Source organism: Hirundo rustica, chromosome Z, assembly GCF_015227805.2.
Source record: "Hirundo rustica isolate bHirRus1 chromosome Z, bHirRus1.pri.v3, whole genome shotgun sequence".
Classification (NCBI taxonomy): domain Eukaryota; kingdom Metazoa; phylum Chordata; class Aves; order Passeriformes; family Hirundinidae; genus Hirundo; species Hirundo rustica.
The window spans coordinates 18,696,620-18,719,904 of record NC_053488.1 but is presented as its reverse complement, the minus strand read 5'-3'; the positions used below and the strand labels follow the sequence as shown (position 1 = coordinate 18,719,904).

Below are 23,285 nucleotides of genomic sequence, written 5' to 3'. Positions count from 1 at the left end.
AGTTGTGTAGTCTTTGCCACGGATTCTCTCACCACCCTCAATTTTGCAGGCACCTCTCTCCATTGTTACGCAGTAAACAAAGGAGAGCATTTGCAAGCAAGTGGTCGACTAAGAGCGGGGTTGTAGGTGTGTTCAGAATTAGTTCTCCATTCCCACCAATTTCAAAACAAGCAGTTTGGGGGGAAAAAAACGCAGGAAGAGCTGCATTGCTGAAAGTCCCGCGGGCAGTGAAACCCGGTGTGGAAAGACTGCAGGGTTTGAACTAGCATGGTGAGGGTCAGGACCAGTCACACAAGGGCAGGTGTTCCCAGAGAAAACCTTCCACGGTGAAATGCGCCAGCGCTCCCCGCCCGGCCGTGTGCGCACAGGCCTGTGCGGCACAGCACTGAGCTCCACGGACACGGAACCAGCACCGCCCCGCGCTACGTGCTCGGAGTCCCTGACGAGGGGGCAATACCCGGGATGAGAGCCTGGAAAAGAACGCGCCGACCGCCCTCACCCAGCACTGCCCCGCGACCATCCTTCCCTCCGCGTCCTTGCCACAGGGGACGTGTCCGGGGGCTGCCGCTTCCCACCCGGCTCTCGCCTGGTTCAAGAGAACCGGTCCGGCCGTGACTCGGCATCTGCGGCCCTGCTCCGCCCGGCCCCGCGTCCCGCCCACCGCCGCCTCACCTCGGCCGAGCCGCCGCTCAGCGCCGCGTCCCCCGCGGGGCTCCGCCGCCTGCCATCCCGGCCGGCACCGGGCTCATAGCGTGGCGTAAGGAGCGGCGGCCGCTCCCGGCTTCTTCCGCATCGGAGCCGCCGCCATTCGCCGCCTTCCGCCGCCGGCCCGGCACAGCCCCGCCCCGGGCGGGCAGAGGACTGCGAACTACAACTCCCGGCAGCCTCTACGCCCTCCCCCGCCGCGGCTTCCGGCCGGCGCCAGGATGGCGCGGTGCTGAAAGGCGCGGGGAGTGCGCGGGCCTCCCAGCGCCATGTACAGGTACCGGCGCACCGGGACGCGGGGATGCGGCGATGCGGCGGGATGCGGGGATGCGGCGGGACGCGGGGATGCACCGGGACGTGGGGATGCGAGTGCCGATGCTAGGCTGCGCGGGAGCCGTATGGCGCCGGGGCTGCGCGTGAGCCCTGGCGGACCTCCTCGGATCCCCCGGCTGCGCGGGGGTGGCTGTGCGTGGGAACCCCGGGAGGGGGTGTGGGGCTCGGGGGAGCGGCAAAGGGCTCCTGGGCGTGCGAGCGGTGCGGGGATCACACGTGTGTGTGGGGCCTCGTGGGGGGTCCCGGAGGAGCGGGGGGCTCTGCCCTTGAGGCTGGTGGGGCGGCGGCGTGCGCGGGATCCGCGGGATCCCCGGGCCGCCTCTGTCCCGACCGCAGCGGGCGGCAGCCGCGGGGAGAGGTTCCCCCGCTTCCCCGTGCATCCCGTCCCGCTGCCCGCGCTGCCGCCCCGCCGTGCGAGGGTCCCACCGGGTGCTGTTCCGACTGTGTCTGGGCTTGGTGGTGTTGGGCGGCTGCCGTATCCCGCCGCCTCCATTGGCTCTGCTCCCCGGTCCCTCGCCCGCCCCATCCGGGAGCGGATCCCTGGCGGGATCTTCCCCGAAGTCTGGCAGACCGAGCACACGCCTGCGCTGTGGCCGCTGCTTGTGCTTCCAGCGCCCGCAAATCCCGCACTTAGTCGCGTGGATGTGGAGTACGAGCGACTGAAATGCTTCAAGGATCCCCATCCTGTGCTTGGTGTCAGTCTGGCAGTACTCTCAGAGCCTCTGGGTTTTGCTGTGTCTGCAGAAAGCATCTCCAGGAGATCCCATCCTCTAGCACTAATGTTTCCACCAGCTTGGAATGGGACTCTGGCAAGACCTCTGAGCTTCTCTCGGGGATGGGAGTGTCAGCCCTTAAGAAAGACAAGCTGGGCAATGAGAACACACCACAGGACCTGCTGGTGTCGTCGCCCTGCCTTCCTCCAAAACGGCAGAAGGTGAAGGACAACGAAAAGGACTTTGTTATCGTGCGCCGGCCATGGCTGCTCCGAGAGGCAGAGTCAGGTACTGTCACCCTGGTCCAGGTCCTGCTCACCCTTCAATAGAGATGGAGAGTGGGCATCACAAGTCCACCCTGTTTTACTGTTTACTTTTGCTCTTATCCAGCAGAATGTTACTTTCAGATCTAGTGGCTCAATCCTCTTTTTTGTATGTCTGTAAACAAGGGTGGTATGTCTGGCTCCAGAATTGTGGCCAATGAAAAGCGTGGTTCTCTGCTGCCTAATCCTGTGAGCGCCTGTATATGTGTGCTGGGGGGTTGTGCTGCTTGTCCCTGTGCCTGTCTGCTCTTGTGTATCGGACATGGGTGGCACTTCGGCCCAGCAGGGCTCTGTTGTGAATCAGTGTTTTAAGGTCACTTAAAGAATCAGCAACAAAAGTAGGTTTATTATAAAATCAAAAGTGTGATGAAGCTTGTTGCCAGTGTTCACTTCAGTTACTAGATGGTTAAAACACACAGAGAAAAAACAAGCTAAAATCAAGCAGTCTAAAGCCAAAGTCAATGCAAAAATTACCTGTTTGGAGGCAGGAGGAGAAGGGTAAGGAAGGAGTGCAGGCTGAGGTGTGCCAATGGGGCTCCTGATGGAAATGAGCAACATGAGGGACTGTGCCAGAGAGCTACAGGGAAAGCACATCAAAGGGTGGAAGGCTGCTGGGCTGGAAAGGGAAAGAGCAGGGCTCTTGGCCTCTTGAAAGGGGTGTTACTGAATACTAGGTTCCTTTCCCTGGTGTCAAAATGTGATTTTAGTCCTCATGAGTATGGGATACAAAATAAATAAGCACCCCTCAGACATTATGCTGCCACACAGAAGGTGGGAATGCCTTCAGACAGTCCTGTTCTTATTTAAGATGGAATGCTGGGTCAAAGGCAGCTGTTACTGAGCTCTACCACCCAGAAATCTCCCATGTGAATCATGACACCTTCTGGAGCCCTGAGAGAAGCTGTAATTGCACCACATTGTTTCACACAAGTCTTGGAGTGGTGATAGCATGCATGTTTTAGGAAGCAGTTTGTAGTACCTGGTCTTTTTCTGTGTATCACATAGAAGCATAGCTTACCTTCAGCTGCCTTCTGGGATCCTTGCATGCATAGTAAGAGTGGGCATTTCAGCAGAAGGAGAAAAAAAAAACCCAGAGAATTATACAGGCATTAAATTACAAAGGCAGTAACTAAGATTCTCTTGCTCTCCAAGTGAGTATGTGAGTAGTGTCCATGGTTTTATGATGTATACAAAGTGAATGTTACAGGAACCTTTGCATTTACCACTCGTGCCTAGGCAAAGATGGTTAAAATGTCTTCCTACAATGATGAGCTGCAAGGGAGATGAATAGTGAGGCTGATGTCTGGTATAAGGTGATGTATAGCCTACAGAGAAACTAGAGGGGCTTTTAACAACCAAACCAAACAAGGCATCTGACCAGCAGGCAAAAATGAAGCGGATTTAACTAGAACATGTTTTGCTTTTTCCCTAAAGGTATTTCTTTGGATGCACTTCCAGATGAATTACTTTTGGCAATCTTTGTCTATTTGCCTCTAAAGGATTTGCTGAAAGTTTCTATGATTTGCAAGAGATGGCATCGACTTTCGTAAGTATTACTTCCCGTAATTTAGTACTAAGGAAAATCTTTGTTTCCACAGACCATTAAATGGTCTGGTTCTCATCTTATTTATACACATATAATTCAATTTAGGCCATATGTAGGTATGTGTAACCAAAAGATATGTCACATGTTTTAACATTATTGTAGTCTATTAAATAGCTTTCCCTTCTCTCAGTCTGTTTTTGATACTGAAAGCTTTCCATGGTTGTACTCACAGCTTTGACACCTTACCCATTATAACTCACTAACAAGTAAAAATTTATGCCCCAGGTTTGATGAATCTCTCTGGCAGAGTCTTGATTTGACTGGTGGGAATCTGCTGCCAGGAGTGCTTGGACAGTTGTTGCCTGCAGGTGTTACTGTGTTCCGCTGCCCGAGATCTTGCATTGGGGATCCATTGTTTAAAACAAGCAAGTAAGGCTTTTTTGCATGTTTTGGATCCTGAAACTGAGTCTCAAATATTCAGTCTGTGTGGTTTTGGTTTTAAGGTAATAGCAACCAGCAGCAGTGTTTCTGCTGTCTCTGGAGTGTGGAAGAGCTAATTAGTGGTTAGGCCTGTGTTGAAACAGGAGGATCTGCACTTACTTGTCAGTTATTTAAAACCCAGTCAATGTGATTTTTTAAATTTTTTTTTAATATCAAGCACCATAATGCCCGCCCTTGCTGTTTTTATCTTGTAGAGCAAAGAATTATCATAATCTCCAGCATTTTTATATGATACACACACAAAAAAATTTACTCCAGCAGGATAGACTTCCAGGTGTTACGAGAAATCAGTAGAAATAGTTTTTGCAAGATTTGCATGCTTGTAGTGTATGGGATATATTTGTGATATGGAGAATTCATTGAACAATTTTAATGCGGTTTTAGTAACCTTTCTTTCTTTCTTTTATTTTTTCCTTTTTTTTTTTTTTTTTAGTCTTCTTAAAATTCAGCACCTGGATTTGTCAAACTGCACAGTGTCTGCTGCAGATCTCCACAGTATTCTTTGTCTGTGTGAAAAGCTGCAGAACCTCAGCTTGGAGGGTCTAGTGCTTTCTGACAGCATCGTCAAGTGAGTGACGTGTGTAGGAATATTCAGTAAATACCTTCTGTTTGGTGCTATGATTTTGTGCAGGCTAGTGAAAGAATGCAGTGGAAAGTTGTTCATTGTGGGAGTCTTTTGACATGTCCAGTTTTAGGTGCCTTTTTTTTTTTTTTCCCCTTCCAATTCCCCAGAGTAGCTGGAGGTTGGAGAAACTGCTCACCTCTCTAGGGTTTATGTGTCCATATTCCCACAGCTAAGCTAAGCTGTACAGCAGAGCTACTTTTATTTTCCTATTTTTGTGCTCTCACATGTTTGATGTGCAAGTTATTTACTATTCCATGGGCTCTCAGTAGGTCTCCCACTTGGTGCCCATTGTGCTTCTGCATTGTTGCTCACTTTTTTGTTTGAACTTCTGAAGTCTTGGAAGATTACAGATTCTGTCAAGCAGACAAAGCTTTTTTTGCGAAGACACTAATGGGTGTGCAGTCAGCCTCCTGTTGAGTCACACGTGGGGATTGTGGAGAGGCCAGGGACCATAGGTCAGACTGTCCTGCTTTCTGATGCCTTCCTCACTCCAGGAAGGGGGAAGCAGAATAAATACAAATACAAATAAACCAGTATAGTTTGGTTTTTTTAAACTATCAGTTGTAACAGTTAAAACTATCTGAAAATTGGGTACTAATCAGGCACTAAATATGGATTTTTTATTGTCTTCTGAACAAATGTCCATACTGAATGTTCCAGGTTTTGCTAACTGCATGTGTGCTCTAGTCTTGCAAACATGTGCATTCAGGGGAAGCTGTTTGGACATGGATTTTTGTCCTTGATTAACCTCCATCTTGCAGAGGGATGACACCAGAAATGAGATGGTTGCTTTGCCTTTTGTAGAGGTGTAGCCATCTCTGATAAGCTGTGCTGTATGTTTATTAGCATACAACAGGAAAAAGTGAAAAGAAACCATTTCCTTGTAAACTTTGTAGTTTGTAAATATGCAGACTTGTCAGCAGTGTCAAGTAAATAGGCAGGTATCCTTTTTAATGCTGTGCCTTGATGCAGCAAGTACAGAGTTGAGACCTGTCATGACTCACTTTGGTCAATTGATTAAAGATGCAGTACTTCATGTTTAATGAACAATATTCCCTGTCCAAGAAATTAGGTCTTAAAAACAGTCATATGCTAGCAAAGCAAGCAATGTTCCAGCATTGAAATTTTGTCAGAGTTTTCTTTTTTTCTCTCTCTCTATAGGACCATTGCTAGAAATCCCGATTTGATACGACTAAATCTCTGTGGGTGCTCAGGGTTTTCTGCAGAGGCCTTGGAGCTGATGTTGAGCAGCTGTTCTATGTAAGACAAAACCGGGGTTTGCTATTCCTAAAACAAAGGATTTTTTTTTTCTTTAGACATCCTGTTTATTGTTGTAACTAATATTCTTTTTAATATGCCTGTTTATGTTCCTAAATGCCTAAGAGTTGATTATTAGCTGAATAGTCAGGTAATTTCTTTCCATCAAGCTGTTTTCTTCTTTAATAGCAAAGATGTATTTCAGTAGTTTTTCATGAATTTTCTGAATCATCTTTTTGGATGCATAAATCCCATTTGTGTTCCTTTGATATCATGTAAATTTGATTTTCTTTTGAAAATAGTATGTGATTCTCACAAAGATGGAAGTGTGTGTCTTGGAACTGGAAAGTGGAGTTCTAGAGCTCCCTTTGCAATCAGAAATACAGCATGAATGGTTAAGAAAACACTGTGCCTTTCCATGGTAGAATAATCCTTCAATAACCTTCTAGTTTATGAAGGGCTGTGTTCAGATTGGCAGCTCCAGTGATTAAACTATCTGCTGGCAGAATGTCATTGAACTGGGCCCCAGTGAATTCAAGATTCATATCCCAGTCTTTCTGCTGACTTCCTGTGATCTGCAGGACAACATATGTAATTACTCCTTCTGCAAAAGCATGTTTTTTAATCAAATTGTGAGTTAGTGGGCAGCCAAAGCCTTAATCTTTCTGTTGCTTGGTCTGACGAATCAGATCATGAGCTCTTTAGGGGATGCCAGTCTGTGCAGTTCACAGTGAATAGCAGATGGCAGACCTGATCCTAGGAATGCAAGTGGCAATTTAACTGTTTTTTCATTTGATATAGAAAGTGCTAGCTAAGTGCTGTAGTTGTGCACTCACTGTGTCTTGTCCCTTGGTTACAGCTACAGCACCTGCACACAGAACAATACCTTGTCCCAGCCCCATGGTGACAGGCTATAGGTAATCAAGCACTTAAATAGAGTTGAACTCACAGCATGACCAGTGTTTACATAAAACTGTGAATTATTTTATGCTAATTAGGATTAATTGGTCGTCTGACCACCGCTAATAATGGATGGTGGTTTTTCCTCTCAATGTGACCATCTGTTCAGTTGTAACAGATTCAGGTCACAAACGTGATGAAAAGACAGTGAGTGTCTCCTTGCGGCAGTTCTGGAGAGAGCCTTCACTTCCTATGATATTACTGAATCATTCCAGTTGAAAGTTGCTTTGGGAAGTCACTTTAACCCCTTTCCCAGACCAGGGTTTAAAATTAGCACTGTCCAGTTGGATGAAGATTTTCTCTGGCTGGATCTTGAAAATCTCCAAAGACTGATTTGGCTGGGTAACCTGTTCCATTCATTACTGCTTAATTATTGTCCTACTAGAACTTCTAGTCATGAGTACAGTAAGTTGGCAGTAGGCATGTTACAAATATTTTCTTTAAAAGTATCAGCTGTAACAGAAAATTCTAGAACGTGAACTGCATTTCAGCCATTTTTGTTAACAACTCTGTTCATTTGTGTATAGGCTGGAGGAGCTAAACTTGTCCTGGTGTGAATTCACAGCCACCCATGTCAAAGCAGCAGTCAATCATGTTACTTCAAAGGTCACCCAGTTAAATTTAAGTGGATACAGAGAGAATCTACAAATAGCAGGTAAACAGCAGTGTGACAAATCTTTATCCCACTAAGGGATGAAACAGCAGGCTTTATATTTTCTTATGGCTGGCATTCACTCTGTATAGAAGAATCGTGTACTAACAGTAACTTGTGCTCTGTATAGTTTGAAGTTCTTGCTGTCAGAGACTCTTACATTTCTGCCTCAGGCATGAAGGGTGAGATGATTTTTCTTCTGAGTTTAGGAAGAGTGAAATGAAAACTCATTTCTTCTTCAGCTAGAAGGAACTGCCTTTACTTTTGAAGTAAGTCCTGGAGGCAGGACTTTGTGTGTTATGAATTAGCCTTCCAGATACTGTTCCTGGAGTGTTCTTAAGGCTTCTGCGGTTGTGTCTTCTGAAAGCATCTTCTAAAAGAGAACAGTCATAGTAAGTTCTTGAGTTTCAGACTGACATCCAGATACCAGTTAATTTGGAAGGCAAATAATCTCAATAATCAACATTTAGCCATTTACTTGCTAATAGTTCTAGGAAGAAAAGTCTTATTAAGTTGGAAAGCTATAGAAAATGCAGGTAAGTCAAGATTTGGGGGAGGGTACATCATAGTGAACAAGAGCACAGCTGAAGGGTGAAAGTCCTTTTGTGGTAAAGAGACTTCAATTTTCGCAATGAGTGAATATGACAATAGGGCATTGGATGACATGCAGGGGGTGACCTCTTGTTTCTGTTTAAATATCACACAGACCCCATCATGCATTCCCTTTGTGGGGAAATAGGCAAATCTTCTTATCTCAGCCCCAAACCCATAAACAAATATGCTACATAATCGTCTCCACATCAGGAATTTGAACCTTGGGCCCTCTAATTGAGCCATTGGAGGCCATGTGCTGACCTCTTCTGTTTGTCAGACACTTTCTCTGAGTGACTTTACTCTGTTTCAGTGCAATTTATCAGGCCTAAAACTTGAATAGTACATTAATCATCATAATTAAGGTATTGTTTTGTTTAGTTTCTGCACATGAGTTCTGATATACAGAATTCTCTTGAATGTTGTTGAGCACCTTGCTATGGCTTTTAGGTAATAGCTGAACCACAGGTGATTCAGTGCTACTTGCAGACAGTGAAAAGAAAGTCAAAAATTTACAGTTTAAATCAGAAAAACCGTAATTTTTGTCATAAGTAAAGAACTTTTGGTGGATAAAATGGAGATGCCTAAAGGATTTGGTGCTCTGAAAGGCTATTTGATGCATGGAAAATTTTAGTTACTTTTTTACTACATGTAAGTATTTCAGGCAGCTCACTGTTACTATGTCTCAGTAGATTTTACAAAAATATAGTTTGAATTTTCCTAAGTTGATGGTTGAACTGACTTCTAGGGATAATATGCTGAACTAAATAGATCTGTTTCGCTGAGGGTTAAAAGAAGTCCTTTTATGGTATCTTCACTGGCAGACTGTATGCTGTAAGTTTTAAGCATGTATCTTGTAGTTGAATAATTATGCTTCAGTAGTGGGGTTCCAGTAGAAAAGGTATAAATAAACATATGTGGATGTGAGTAGGCTGTGTAAAGCACATCTGTCTTGTTACTGAATGAGGGACTGACTCTGTGACCTCTTTCAGATGTGAAAACACTGGTGGAGAGATGTCCTTTGCTTGTCCATTTAGATCTCAGGTAAGAAGACCTGTGTAGCCAGTCCGTAAATCCTTGTGGTTCAGGGGATTAGCACTGAGGCAATGTGTCCTGGACACTGCATGTCCAGGAAATACTACTCAGCCTACAAAAGATTTGCTATCTGACATGACCTAATCTGGTCAGGCATTGCCTAACATGAAGGTCAGTGGTTCACACTTCACCAACTGTTGGCAATAAAAAGAGCCATGAGATTTGGGGCATCAAATGCAGATTGACACTGAGAAATCCTAGTTTCTTGTGATCATGTACAATGCACTGGTAAAGGTAAGTAACTGAAGATGTCTTTGTTACCCCAGATACCTACAGGATTTGTTAACTAACAAGAGGTGGTAATTGATTGGTAGAATTGAAGTATTTAGATGCTTACAGTTCATTAGCCTAGCATCCTAGAGAGGGTTTAAGTAATCTCTAATACAAATTTGTTACTTGGCCATGTAACCGTAGAAAAAGGGGTGCTTTGGTTTTGACCTAGTCAGTTACAGTATTTTGAAATCTCTGAAGAACTTAACCTGTTCATGGAATAAGTTCTGCTGCAGACTGACTGTGAAGAGAAACTTCTGCTTCACTTGCCCCTTTGCATGCCGAACACATGCACATGAGACATGGGTAGCTTCCATATTCAGCAAAAACATACTTCTGTGGTAGAAAAAGTAGATACTCAATAAATTCCTCTGCCTGAATTTTCAAAATAGCAAATTTACTGCTGTTTCATACTTAAACCTTTTTTTAATGTGTTCTCTGTACAGTGACAGCATGATGTTAAAGCCTGAGTGCTTCCAGTATTTTAAACAACTTGTGTTCCTACAACACCTGTGCCTTAGCCGATGTTACCAGATATCACCTGCTGCCTTAGTGTAAGTAAACGCTAATTAGCTTTGGTTTGCTGTTCATGCAGAGGGTAAGTTAACTTGAATTTGCTTTATTTTAGGTTAAAATTGCCAATACTGTTTCAAAACCCCTAATGGTATGAGGAATTGGGAATAAAACTAAGATAAAATAACGCAACTGCACGAACCTGTACCCTTTGAGAATCCAGACTGGAACCAAAGCTGACATAATCTTTCAGTGCGGCAAGCTATCCTCATGGAACTGTCTGCTCCATGCATGCCTTGTGTTTTTTGTTAGTGCCATAATACCAGTGGGGTACTCAGTGCTGGCATGGGAGGTTGCTGTCCTGCTAGTGACAAGTACTGATGTCAGTGCCAGACTTCTGATTGTGCAGCAAGGTTTGGTAAATCTGGCAGAGTTGACAGTTCTGGCTGGACTAGTAAGCTGTGTATATTTGCTTTTGTGTGCGCTTTTATCAGTTACTGATTGTGACTGAAACATGGCTTAGAGTGACTGGTTCGTAAGGTCGTTCTTTCTTTTATTAGTATAGAAGCTTTCAATCCCGATACTTTCAGGAAAGATGTCAACGCAAAGGAAATGGCCAAAAACAAGAAAAAAGGTTGAGAGTAACGGGATGATTGAAAATGAGGATCTGAAGCACCTTTGCTGTAGCAGCACATGCCTCAGCCTTTTGATTTTGTCCAGTACTTGCTTATAAGATACACAGTTCAGATGGTGACTGGGAAAATGTAAAGCAGTCAAGAAGTGGGGTCTGGCTACTCACCAAAACATTGCTGCAAATTGGAGACTGATCGTATTCAGGGGCTTGTGTCCTCTGAGACACATCCTGGAACTTCATTTGGGCAATTTCCTTTACTTGTTTCAGGTTTTAAGTCCAAGGATATGAAAGGGGAAGAATCAGTTTATTTTCAGTCTTTGCGAAAGATTAACAAAGAAGTAATTTATTCAGCCAGTTTCCTGAAGTATCAGTGCTGAGTACTAGTTGCAGTTTAGTATGTGCTTAAGTAGTTTACCCTCTTCTAAAAAATTAGTCGAAATTAAGTTATCTAGCTTGGGTACAGGCTGAAAAACCCCAGAAAATTTCCGTTTCATGATTAATTTCATATTTTTCTTTCTAGAGAGCTTGGTGAAATTCGAACACTGAAGACTCTTCAGGTATTTGGAATAGTGACTGATAGCTCTCTGCAGCTCCTCGAGGAGGCACTGCCCGACATGAAGATCAATGGTTCACATTTCACCAGCATTGCAAGGCCAACTGTTGGCAATAAAAAGAGCCATGAGATTTGGGGCATCAAATGCAGATTGACACTGAGAAATCCTAGTTTCTTGTGATCATGTACAATGCACTGGATGCCATGGACACACTGTGTGTTGAAGCTCCTTAGGGAAAAAAAAGTGCTGGAGCACCTTTTATCATAGTACTGTTACTCTCTAACTTGGTATTACACCCTAATGTTGTTTCATATTTTATATCAGTTTTTTGTACTTAAAACCTTTAGAATTTGATTATCTGTGAGCAATTATGGAATATTTCTTTTAGTTTTTCTTTTTTTACAGGGGATCTTGGAAAAAAAAAAAATATTATGGAACAAATCACCGTAATTAAGTAATGTCAGCCTCTAGCAACTGTCTGCAGCTTCTGGAACAGCTTGCAGAGGTGCCAGATACCTTTATAAGGTTTATTAAGGAATTTGCAGAATTCAAAATGAATACTTATATATTAAATCTGTTCTACTATGTAACTGAAGAAAAGGTACAGTAGGATGAATGAATCAAACTTGAAAACAGTAAATTGGGGATATCTACACAGAAGCAGCTATGAGACAGCTCAATACCTTACAAGTTAAGCAGCATTAAAGGAGCTATAGTGAAGTTTTTATTTAGGAGGCCACAAAAGAAATTTTGTCTTTAGTAGCCTTCATCTTTAGCCAAATACAGTCTAAAAAGTCCGTTTAGAATTAGCATCTGTAAAAATAGATGCTGATTGTCCATTATTTCATGTGGTCCCAGGTTTTCTGATTGCATATTACGGAAACTTAATGTAGCTTCTTTGAGCCTGATCATAGGTAAAACTTTTCCTAAGATCTTTCAACTGCAATTGATAAGTTGGTAAAAGTTTTGCAGGAAGAGGGCTCAAAGAGTTCTAGATATGACCAAAAACCAGAACCTAGGACTGCTGTGTAAGAATGCTAAAAGGGAGAGATGCTTTGGTGCTATCAAGAGACATAAATTTCTCTTTTGTATTAGTTTGCTTGTAGTAGCACTTCACTTTTTGTATTTTTATCACTAACCACTATTGTCTAGTGTTGATATTTTTTAAAAGTCATAGGGGAAGCTGAATAACTGTCCAAAAAGGAAAAACCACACACACACACACACACACACACACACAAAAAAAAGGGGGGGGGGGGAGGGGGTGACCGGTAATGACTTCAAATGAACTTTTCATTTGCACCTGTTATCAGGGTCCTCATCCATAAACATAGAATGTTCCAGTGGGTGTTTCAGCTGATGATTCCTAGGGCAAGACTTGGACCCTCTGTAGGACATAAACATGCTGCTGTTTTTCCCATGAATGCAGTTAACCAAGCAGCTGAGTTTATTCATGGATGTTTTTAAGAGCAGCCAATGTATTACTATAGGCCATTGCATAGATACACCTTTTCTCATTGCAGTCTTGAGAAAAAGCATTCAGGAATGAATATGTAGTACTGCAGAACAGATTAATTACTGTGGAAAGGTTGTATGAGTACTAGAATTTGATATTTTACTTTTTAGAATATAGTAAATAATGCATTATCTTGTTAATCTAAGTTGGTTTTTTTTTTAAATTAAATTTAACAGTGTAAGTACAGGTGTTAGTAATGGGCTTGTATCCCTTACAAAGGAGTTAATGGGCAACATACCTTGTGGAAATTGGAGGAGTGGTAGGAGGTCAGAGGATACAGAATATTCTACTGCCTCAGTTTGCTGCTTTAGAATTATACCTTAAATTACTTCAAGAAGAAAAAGTAGATCTTTGCAGCACAGCATTACTGTAAATTCTTCTTCTTATGCACAATGTAACTCCATGCAACTTCTATTGCATTTAATAAATATCTAAGAAATTGGTAGAACTGTACAGAATGACTGATGGGTCGTTGAGTGCTTTCCCTGATTTGCCACCAACTTTGTGTCATGGGTCAAAAAGAAATTTCTCCAAGCAGTGTGTCATCAATGGTTGTTTAAAGGACAGGGTGTTATCATAAATACGTTCAGCATTTATTAGGCTCTGCTTTAAAACTGCACAGAATTGGAACAGTATGAGGCCTTTAACTAGAAGGAATAATTTCACATTCCAGGATTCAGTGTTAGAAGGGGGATCAGCATCCCATGCCTGTCAATTTAATGATTATGATGGCAGCTATAGTAGACATGTAATGAAAGCCCTCTGGAGAAGGTGTTGAACTGACCCTTCCTGAGGGATATAAATAGCCCTAAGCACTCCATAACAAAACCTGCTACATTGATTAGTGTCTGTACTACATGTGTATATAGTCAGAACCAAATTCATGGGTGCTCACAAACATTAACACAGCCTGAAACAGTGAGAAGAAACTGAGCACATGGAACTTCTGAAGGTTGAAATAAGGCACAGGACAGCTTCATTTATCAATTAACCTTTTAGTTTTTATTACATAATGTATAAACACCACTTGGAAAAAGAAAAAAAAAAAGCAAAGACTAACAGGTCTAGTTTAGGTCTAGAACACAGTGTAGGTTAGTATTAAATGAAAATACCATAGACTTGACTCAGCAGGTAGAAGAGGTGCAAAAATCACTGCCAGTCCACGCAGATTTAATCAGCATTAAACCAAGACTCAGTCCTGCCCTGGAATATTGTCTGCCAAATAAGTTGTCTTTACTGCAATCCTTTGTCATAAAGGATCCTTTAATTATAGATTTCGGAATCATCCTAGTCAATTTAAGCATTCACCAGTAAATGCTTCAACACAACTGCAATTAAATACAGACAAAACCAGTAGAGGCCACTCATGAGTAGGTCAGGCTTCCATTTTGCCAAGTTAGGAATTTGACTTGGAAAATAGTTTACTAAGTCCTAATCTAGATCATACTTTGGAGCTGTAGGTCCTGAAAACTAAAATTGCCTTTTAGTGTTGATGTTCATAATAATGACATGCATGCTGAAGAGAGATGCTTACTGACCAGACTAACCATTCTCCTTTAAAACATTACAGCTCACAAATGTCTAAATAAGCAAGGGGTAGGATTTCTGCCATAGATTTCCTGTGCACATGTTCAATTCTTAAATCTGATGTAAGAGTGGTAGAGTCCTAGGAAGTAATAAATTAGTGTTAATGGCATGGGTGGGCTTGGGAATTTTTTGACTCATAACAGTATATTGACTAGTGTACTTGACAGAGGCACATAATAAACAATCTAACTGGTTACAGATGGAGTGAGAATAACTAGAACACCCTATTCTGTGTGCACACAACTTTTAGAAAGATTAGTCTTTTGTGTCTTTACCTTTAGATAAGCTTTGTGCATTATTTTAGACAGTAAGAGCTTACCAACTTTTGAAATTTTATTCAGCTACTTTGATTTTCCCCTCTGGGTCTACAATCATCACAACAATAGTGTAAAATAACTCTGCAGCGCACTCAGAAAGTGAAATGTACAGTGACAGCTTATTCAGACATCTCCATCAAGTTCACATTTTCCTAGAACTGAATGGTCTGGTCAAATCAATATCCTCTAAATTATGTCTTAAGTTCTATTCAGTCTAAGTCTAAAAGGAAAAAACCATTTGTCCATTTCCTTCCCAATAAAGAGCAGTTTGCATTTTGCAAGTGGCAATAAATACACTGATTTGCCATACTGGAGAACATTTCCATTAGACCTGAGAACATCTGTTACAGAAGTCTCTTCATTCAAAAGTCATTTGAAGAAAACTCACTCTTGGAAGTAGTAGAAAACATACTATTTTCAAGTCATGTAGCGAAGAGTTCCTGCTGTAGAATATTTGTTTTGTCAAATTCTGCCTCTTCTATACAATTATAAGCACAGATTTCAAAAGGCAGTCACAGTTCACAGTTTCTCTTAAAGGCTTAAAAAGTCACTCGCTCTTCTTTAATCAGAGTTTTTTTTTTTTTTTTTTTTTTTTCCTATTATCAACTCAATTACCTAAGGTGAGCAGACAGAGACGTGAAATTAATTTGTTGTCATTTACATATCACCACAATTCAGAATAGGATTAAAAATTTAACTTTTCTTGAGAAGGTTAAAACATTTTGGGAAAAATGGGCAACATAGGTATTAGCTTATGCTCCAACTCCTACTACCCAGCATATCCCATTCTCTTTTGAATACAAGAAATTCAAAACATAAAAGTCCAAAGCATCCAACTTAATAAGGCCAAATATATTTCTTAATTATAGCCACTTACACTAGTGTCTCTGATCATCTGCTTGCCAGTTAATCCATTCAGTGAAGGAATATATCCCACCATAACATGATTTCTGTAATTTGAATATTCCTGATAAAGGGCTCAAGAAAACCTTTGGGTTTCAAGTCCCTCTCTAGCCAAACAGAAAAAGTAAAAGCTACCTTATTCAAGATTTATTAAACCAGACTTATACTCTTAGATGTAAGTCTACAAAGTAGAAAAAATACTGGAAGAACAAAAAAAAAAAAAATTGCCACAAGTTGTATGAAACTACAAAGTTGTACAATTTCTGAAAAGCATACAAAAGATTTGTATTTTCATTTCTTTTACATCAACATCATGGTTTACCAAAATCTGTATATCCTTGCATCAAATTGCTAACTTGACAGTCAACTTTTCTACAAAAGTGTATGTATGAAGTATTTAGTTTCATCAGTCCCAGACTGTTACTAAAAAACTGTACATCTGAATATTTAATGCTACTGACTTAATACTTAAACCCATTTACCTGTGTTTACAAAGCTTTCATGTTTGCCTTACAGGTTAAAATGTCAATTTTCACTGAAGTTAGAGGCAACAGTTCAGATATATTTACACTAGATGCAAAAAGAGCTTAAATATCAGGCTAATGATTCCCCAACCCAAAGGAATGAAAAGCATTTCAAGCTTCCTCCAAATGCTCTTGCATCTGAAAAGGCCAACTTCCAATATAATGCAGCATTGTGATATCCCCATGGTTTCCCTCTATGGATCCATCAATGTTTCAGCATAAGACATCAGGCTCCTTCATTCTTCCAGCAAAACAGTGCACAGTGAATCCTCTGTGTCAATCAATATTGAAGCTATTGCCCCATCATTGAACTCAAAAGACGTTCCTCCATCTACAACCATACAAGCATCCCAACAACGGGAACGGACACAGACTCTGCAAAAATCCAATAATTAAGTTATCACAAGACAGCTTAAAAGGTAAGTATTTCACACAAGCACTTAACAGTAAGTTAATGGTTCTAGGACATTCTTTTGCTTGGGCCTGTAAATGCTTAACCTCCACATAGCATGGTTCTAAGCACCATAACCTCCCAAGCTATCAGTGCTTTGTATGGACTTAGCAGAGTCCAGCAAGGACTGAAGGACTTGGTCAATGGAGCCTATTGCTCCCAGAGTCTGAGCACAGCCTCTAATATAACACTTGGTGTTGCAAGCTGGAGCTTAGGTTATTTTCAAAGAAAGCTACTGATGATCGTATTCAACTATTTAACTGTGATTTACTTAATCTTCACAGAAAAGTTTACAATTAATTTAAGCTTCTAATATGCAGTCTTCATGTTATGTGAAATATATATTTTTAAGTAGCAACACTTGAGATTCAAATAATTTGGACATTAATGAAGTCTATTTTGTTACATTAATCATTCAGAGAGAGGTGAATAATTACAAACACAAAGCTGAAGGTCAGGATGCTTGCCAGGCAATTTCAACTGCAGCATATTATTGTCAATATTAGAGTCTGACTATACCATATTTAAGTTAACAAGTTTAAATCTAATCTTATAAAATTCAAGGCATCTCTTTTACAACTGAACAAGAAGAATAAAGAATTTGGCTCAGAGATCCTTTAGACATTTGTTTTGATATAAAAGGTTGAATTTACTTTTAATCAGAATTGAAATACTGTATTCCTTTCAATAGTTTCTATGTTATTGTTTGTATGTTATTCTGATCATATAACTAATGGCTGTATGTGTTTGTATTTAATTGTGGCAAGCTCCACATATCATATAATCATTTAGATTGGGAAAGATATGCAAGATCATTGAGTTCAACCACTAAACAAGCACTACTAAGTCTACCACTATGTCCCTAAGTGCCATGCCTACATGTCTTTTAAATACCTTCAAGAATGACAATTCCACCACTTCCACGGGCAGCCTGTTCCACCCTTTACAACCCTTTTCATGATGAAAGTTTTCCTAATATTCAATCTAAACCTCCACTGGCACAAGCGCTCTAAATTAAAATGATGAATTAGCAAATAGTTCAGTTTGGAAATGCATTTAGTCCAGCCTTCTGCTCAAAGCAGGCCTTACTTTAAAGACAGGCTTGCCCAAGCAAGTTTTGATTATCTTCAAGAACAGTGATATGACAATCTATAGAGACAGCCTGGTTGACTGCCTGACTATTCTGTGATTTTTTTTTACTTATTTTTACTTTTTTACTGTTTTTTTTAAATTAGAATCTTACATCCTATAAAATCATGCTGTTGCATTATACTCTGCTCTGAAAAGAGTTTAACTCAAGTCCCATTTGTAACCATCCTTTGGTAGCTGAAGACAGCAACTGGATTCCCCCTTAGTTTTGTCTCCTCCAGGCTAAAGGAAAGCACTGCTTGAGTCTTTCCTTTATAAACCACTTGTTCTAGCCCCCTTATCCTCCCAGTGGCCCTGTCCTGAATTCACTCCAGTTTCTGTCAATGTCTGTGTCTCATAGGGAAATGGCACATATCCAAAACTGGGCACAGTGGAATTCTTTTATTCTCTAAGACTGTGCAGGGATCAAACATTAAAAAACCGTAACACAACTAGGAAACATTTTCATCCTGTTGTTACAGGAACAATACTCAAGTCATTCAAAGCACAAACTGGGGAAAGTCCTGGATTGCTCATACTTTGACAGATAGACAGAATGAAGTAACTCTTCGCTACTGCAGCCAACACTTACTTTGAAGAGAAGCCACGCTGATGGCTACTTGAGAAAACTCTGTTTACAATAGGCTCTCGAACACTGAAAAACATCTTTGGTTCTTCCGGACTGTAGAGCAGAGACTCATTGTAATCATTTGTTACTGTAAGCAGAGGAGTCAGCCATTAGTTTTCCCAGAGAAAATTAGTTAATCTCAGAAACACACAATCCTCCAGGGAAAAGTGGCTTCTCTATTAAGAGGAAACATCAAGTCTTGATGCTTAATAGTCTTTACGTGCAAAAAAAATTACTTTTAGGGAAGATTCCTTTCAGATCTACTGCATGATGAACACTCAATAGCTCTCTTCTGGTGATTAAATATTAACTGTTTCAGATTTTAGGAGAACTGAAATTCTCCTGAAGAGGATATACAGAAGTCTAAATAAATGCTTTTATTTCAAGTAAGACATTGTTTGCCATCTGTGCCTAATTTATGTCTGTAAGAAAGACTATCGCTTCAAGAGTGCTAAAATGTTGAAAGCTGAGTAGTACAGAATGCAAACAAAATGGGCTGGCTAAAGATACTTTTTAAAAAATCTTGCCTTTTTTACTAACCTTTCTGTACCAGTTCTGTGTTCAATGGCATATTCAAACTTCCATGCTTTTTCGCTGTTGAGCCAAGAGAAAGAGGCCCAGTTAGATAGATGTATCTATATATAAACTTGGCTAGCAATGCCACATTGTCCACTCACCGATCTTAAGGATCTCTTCAATAGCTTGATGTGCAACCTTGTTAATATTATAAGACCTAGACAGAGAAGAAGTCTTGTTTGCTGAGAAGTTAGGACAAAAACTTAGCAAACCCGAAGAATTTTGCACACTGATGAAAAATTAAATTCAACATTTGGGAAGGAAAAAGAATGCTATTAAATGTGAGCTGGTGAGTTTATTAAAAAAAAAAAAAAAAAGTCTTATATCAACTCTTGCTTTGGCATCTACCTGCGGCCTTGTAAACCTTAAAAATCCATTAAGTGAAATCTTCAGGAAAGAAGAGCATGGGATGTAGTCTCCTGGTCAATAATCCCCCTGCCTTAAAACTCCAATAATTGCTGAATTAAGTCTTCATTAAAAAACTGAAGCATGACAGTTTTAGAGATTGTGTTCTTACCCTGTCTATCCAACCCTTGCTAATTCGTTTATTCTCTTACTTCTCATTTATGAACCCAGCACTCCTTTACAAATATTCTACCTCTTTATTTATACCCTAAAGTGTGGTCTTCAATCTCACAAGAACTCGTGTATATAGAAAAGAAACAGTCAGATCAGACTTCTGCATTTGACACATTTAGATGAAGAAGTCAACATAGCCTCAGTCTGAACTAAGTCAAACCTCCAAAAAAAGTCTCCCTCCTCTGCCCACACTCACAAGGCTTACCACAGCCACTGTGGTGGTTGTGTAAAAAGCAGTAAACGTAAAGGAGTACCATGCAGATCTCATGTACCCAGGTCTCAAAACAGCTTAAAATCTTCAGTCCAGTACTTTTTTCATGGGAGTAAAACACCTCAGACTGCAATACAGATCCACCACAACCCCATTCTGACGACAGAGGAGCTGCTGAGTGTTTATGTCCAAGGCTCGCTCTCTCACACTCACTTCCTACCTGTGCACCTGAGCAGATGCTATCAGGATATCCTTTTATACAAGTTTTAGCAGCTACAGAAAAAAAGCATGTGAACATTTAAATGTCTCTCAGTCCCAGGAAGTCTGAAATTCCAGGAGAGCCCCTAGACAAAAGACTAAGGGAGACCACTCCACTGAGGCCTGACCTCAGTTTAGAGAAGTCCAGCAATACTGATTACCGCAATGGAGGGGCAATCCTGGAGCTTGGTCCCTGATTCTGGGTTTGCTCAGCATGGAGTATATAAGCAAATGAAATGCATAAGAACAGCACTGAAATAAGACTGCTTTCTCAAGGTACTGAACGCTAGGAAAGTTTCCCTAGCAGTCTGCCAATTTCATCCTTGGCGGGCTCCAGGACTAAGCTATGCTGCCTGAATACAAAATTCTGAATTACAATGAGGAGCAAAACCCAGTAACCATGGTCACAGCATGAATACTCATTTCTGAATTTCATTAAAAGCTTCTGTTTTAGTTCATCTTAGCCTGCCACATAAATCCAGTGCCTACTGTACAACTTTCAATTATGAGTACAAACACATCTCTCACATCTCAAAATGAAACTGATTAGACTTAAAACTGCTTCCAAATACATGTTTTCCCATTCTTCTTAGAGCTCAGATTTTTGTAAGATTACTAGGCTACATCATCTAAGCATTTTAATTTTAGCCAATAAGAGTAGGGTGATCTATGAACTACTCAGTATGCTCTCTGCAAGTCATAGCAGAATCTCTTTCCCCTACGACTCCCAACCGTTCATCTTCACGTGTGGCATGCCACATCTTTCACTGAAATTACACCCAAGGAAAACTTCCGTCTCAGTGCCACAGCTCCTCACCCTTTCAAGGCTTCTCTCCATACCCACGAGTAATGACTGCCCTGCTCTTCTCATAAACCTGGAACCATACTGACATTGACAATATTAGACTGACTTACCCATAGCCCAGCAGAGTCTCAGTAAGGAAAAAATGCACAGGCCAAAGATGTTCATCTAGCTTATCTGAAATGGTATTTTCTGGCAAAACAGCAACATGTACTCACCATGCTTTTGATCCTGTTCCAGTACACACATTAAGCCCTGAACTCTTCTGTTTCTCCCAAGGACCATCATCAACTGATATTTCATAATAGGAGGCCCTATGAAGCGAGAATTTAAAACTGGGTTTGCAGGACTTAAAGTTCTCCCTGAATAAGACAGAACACACAGCCTTATCAGGCACATAACAATTTAGAGGAGCTACTTTCAAATCTGGATCACAATTTCACAGGCTTTGTACAGTGTTTCCCATTTGACAGCTACTTCTGATTAACTATTTTACAGCAGTTTTTATAATGGACTAAAATGATTCGTAGCATGAACTTTCAGGCACGTTTTCTGCAGTCACTTCTCATGTTAATTTATGTACAAAACCACCTCTGTGGTTCATCTGCAGGGCTTGCTGGACCTACAAATAAAACTACTAATAATTACCTCCCTTGCCTAACTGTTGTACAAAACCTGTGTTTATGCTATGATTGGGTCTCATTAAATTATGTCAAGGAACACTAAGCATTTCAACATCAGTAAGTAACAGCATGATTTAACCTGAATTCTTGATCACTTCAGTAATTAAAAATGCAGTGATTCTTCATTAATAGCTTTATACAATCAGCAGGCTTACATTTCTCTCCAGGGCAAATTATTCCTAAAACTCAGAAGTACTAGGTCTTGATGTACAATCATCTTCCACATGTTACTGTTCATCTGTCAGGGAATTCCTGGTGTTATACCTAGAGACCAAAGTTTGTCTCTACAAGCTTCAGAATATCCAAGAGTGTATTTACCAGCTTAACTTGTTGATATTCATAGTGCCTAATTCAAACTGTGATACAGGCTTCAAATTAATAGATACCCTCCCACAAATACCACATTCACTGTTTTATGCATGACTGAGTTTCACCTTTCTTAGTAAACAGAACTAACTGAGCTATGTTTTCAGTCTGGATCCACTATAAACACAGCTCTTGGCTGTTTGGTGTCAAAGAGTTTATACTCTCAGTAACTAAGGCCATGCTGTGTAACCACTCTTGAGAAGATGGGGAGATTAGAGAACGGGAAACAAGTAAGAAACACAGACACACAGCTTGATACAGTTTAATATAATTTTTGAAAGCTGAATATGACAGGTTTCCTGAGTTTTTTTTTTTCCTTTAATTTAGTTGTTTTCATCACTGACATGCAGAATAAAGACTTTAAAAGAAGCTCCTAAAGTAATTTTGTTTGAATAAACAGCAGACTTGGGTATTTGAAACGATCAGAAAATTCATCTTTATGACAAGTGTAAGGTCCTATTAACACCATACTTAACAACATAACAAACTAGAGGTTTGTTTCTAGAGGTACTGTGTTCCTCAGTGGTTCTCAAATACACTGGAACCAAGAGCACAATGTATACTCTTAGCATTGAAAAACAGCTTTGTGTTCCTCCATCGCTGCACATTAAAGAAACTTCTTCCACTCTTAATAGAATTAGGTTTGATCTAGTAAAAAGCAGGATTTGTGTTTCTTTGAGATGAATTCCTTCTGCCCAGTCTGAGGCTAAAGTCCAGACAGAAAAATAAAGCACTCACAGGACATTTATACTGTTTGCATCAGCAATCAGTGTCCCAGGCACTGTACAAACAGAAGCTGTTAAACTCTCTAGTGGCTTTTCTGTTGTTGTTTTTGTTTGGAGGTTTTTTTTTCAAGATAAACAATAAAATGAAAACCAATATAAAATACAAGTAAGAGTTTGTCAATCAAATCAATCCTGACTAAGGATCATGTCTTTTACCATAGCCCCAGTCATATTCCCTGAGTCCTTATTGTTTGGTGCCAAAAATGCATTGATGATCAGGACAGAAAGGACAGTAAAATGTGTCCTGGATAAGGCAGTACCATGATTTGATACAAACACATTTCTTAAACAAAAGAAATAACTATTTTCCATCAATAACATGATTTCTGCCAAAAGCAGGCTAATATCTTTACATCTAATGACAAAAAGACAGAAAAAGGAGTAAAAGCTTATGAAAAGATATTTAAGAAGATACTCAGGAGAGGAGGCAGTTTAAGGACAGATATTTAAATCATCAGTAAAAAGGAAAAAAACAAAGCCAGGAAAAATGAAAGAATAACCAGAGAGGAGCCAGAAACCCAGAAATTAACATTACTTCACTCACATCTTTGAAAATACACTTTGTAATCTTTGTAAATTCGTATTTACACTAGTGTAAATACACTAAGCAATAATACAATCAGCATTAAATACTTATAGACTAGAACTGAAATCTGACATTGAAATCTCATCACTGATTGTCCATTGCAATGTTATAAA

The 23,285-nt window shown here is 40.6% G+C and overlaps 3 protein-coding genes across 7 annotated transcripts in view; 1 reads left to right on the top strand and 2 right to left on the bottom strand.

Annotated features, from left to right (window-relative positions):
- LMBRD2 (LMBR1 domain containing 2) overlaps positions 1 to 808 on the bottom strand; it is a 29,595-nt gene extending 28,787 nt beyond the window's left edge. The window contains exon 1 of one of the 2 annotated variants that reach the window (XM_040089720.2): positions 673 to 808. The gene's annotated coding sequence lies outside the window, so the exon portion shown is untranslated. Of the gene's footprint in view, positions 1 to 499; positions 639 to 672 lie in introns of those variants that run through there. The other variant, XM_040089722.2, reaches the window with a different exon arrangement.
- A 99-nt stretch (positions 809 to 907) lies between these two features.
- On the top strand, positions 908 to 13,244 carry SKP2 (S-phase kinase associated protein 2). 2 transcript variants are annotated; one of them, XM_040091181.2, is made up of 10 exons: positions 908 to 982; positions 1,783 to 2,039; positions 3,509 to 3,620; positions 3,906 to 4,049; positions 4,555 to 4,689; positions 5,908 to 6,006; positions 7,491 to 7,618; positions 9,199 to 9,250; positions 10,018 to 10,125; positions 11,239 to 13,244. In XM_040091181.2, the coding sequence occupies exons 1-10, from the start codon at positions 975 to 977 to the stop codon at positions 11,450 to 11,452; spliced, it is 1,257 nt and encodes a 418-aa protein (XP_039947115.1). In that variant the 5' UTR covers positions 908 to 974; the 3' UTR covers positions 11,453 to 13,244. The 2 variants fall into 2 exon arrangements, with proteins under 2 accessions (XP_039947115.1, XP_039947114.1); XM_040091180.2 differs by lacking the exon at positions 908 to 982 and having other exon boundaries at positions 1,688 to 2,039; positions 11,239 to 12,519.
- Positions 13,245 to 13,767: 523 nt separating this feature from the next.
- The window catches only part of NADK2 (NAD kinase 2, mitochondrial), a 32,648-nt gene continuing 23,130 nt past the window's right edge, over positions 13,768 to 23,285 (bottom strand). For 2 of the 3 annotated variants that reach the window (XM_040090395.2, XM_040090396.2), the window contains 5 exons: positions 20,971 to 21,114; positions 19,004 to 19,059; positions 18,867 to 18,920; positions 18,291 to 18,414; positions 13,768 to 16,494 (listed from right to left, as the gene is read on the bottom strand). In XM_040090395.2, the coding sequence (XP_039946329.1) occupies positions 16,356 to 16,494; positions 18,291 to 18,414; positions 18,867 to 18,920; positions 19,004 to 19,059; positions 20,971 to 21,114 (517 nt within the window). In that variant the 3' untranslated portion in view covers positions 13,768 to 16,355. The remainder of the gene's footprint in view (positions 16,495 to 18,290; positions 18,415 to 18,866; positions 18,921 to 19,003; positions 19,060 to 20,970; positions 21,115 to 23,285) is intronic. The other variant, XM_058424137.1, reaches the window with a different exon arrangement.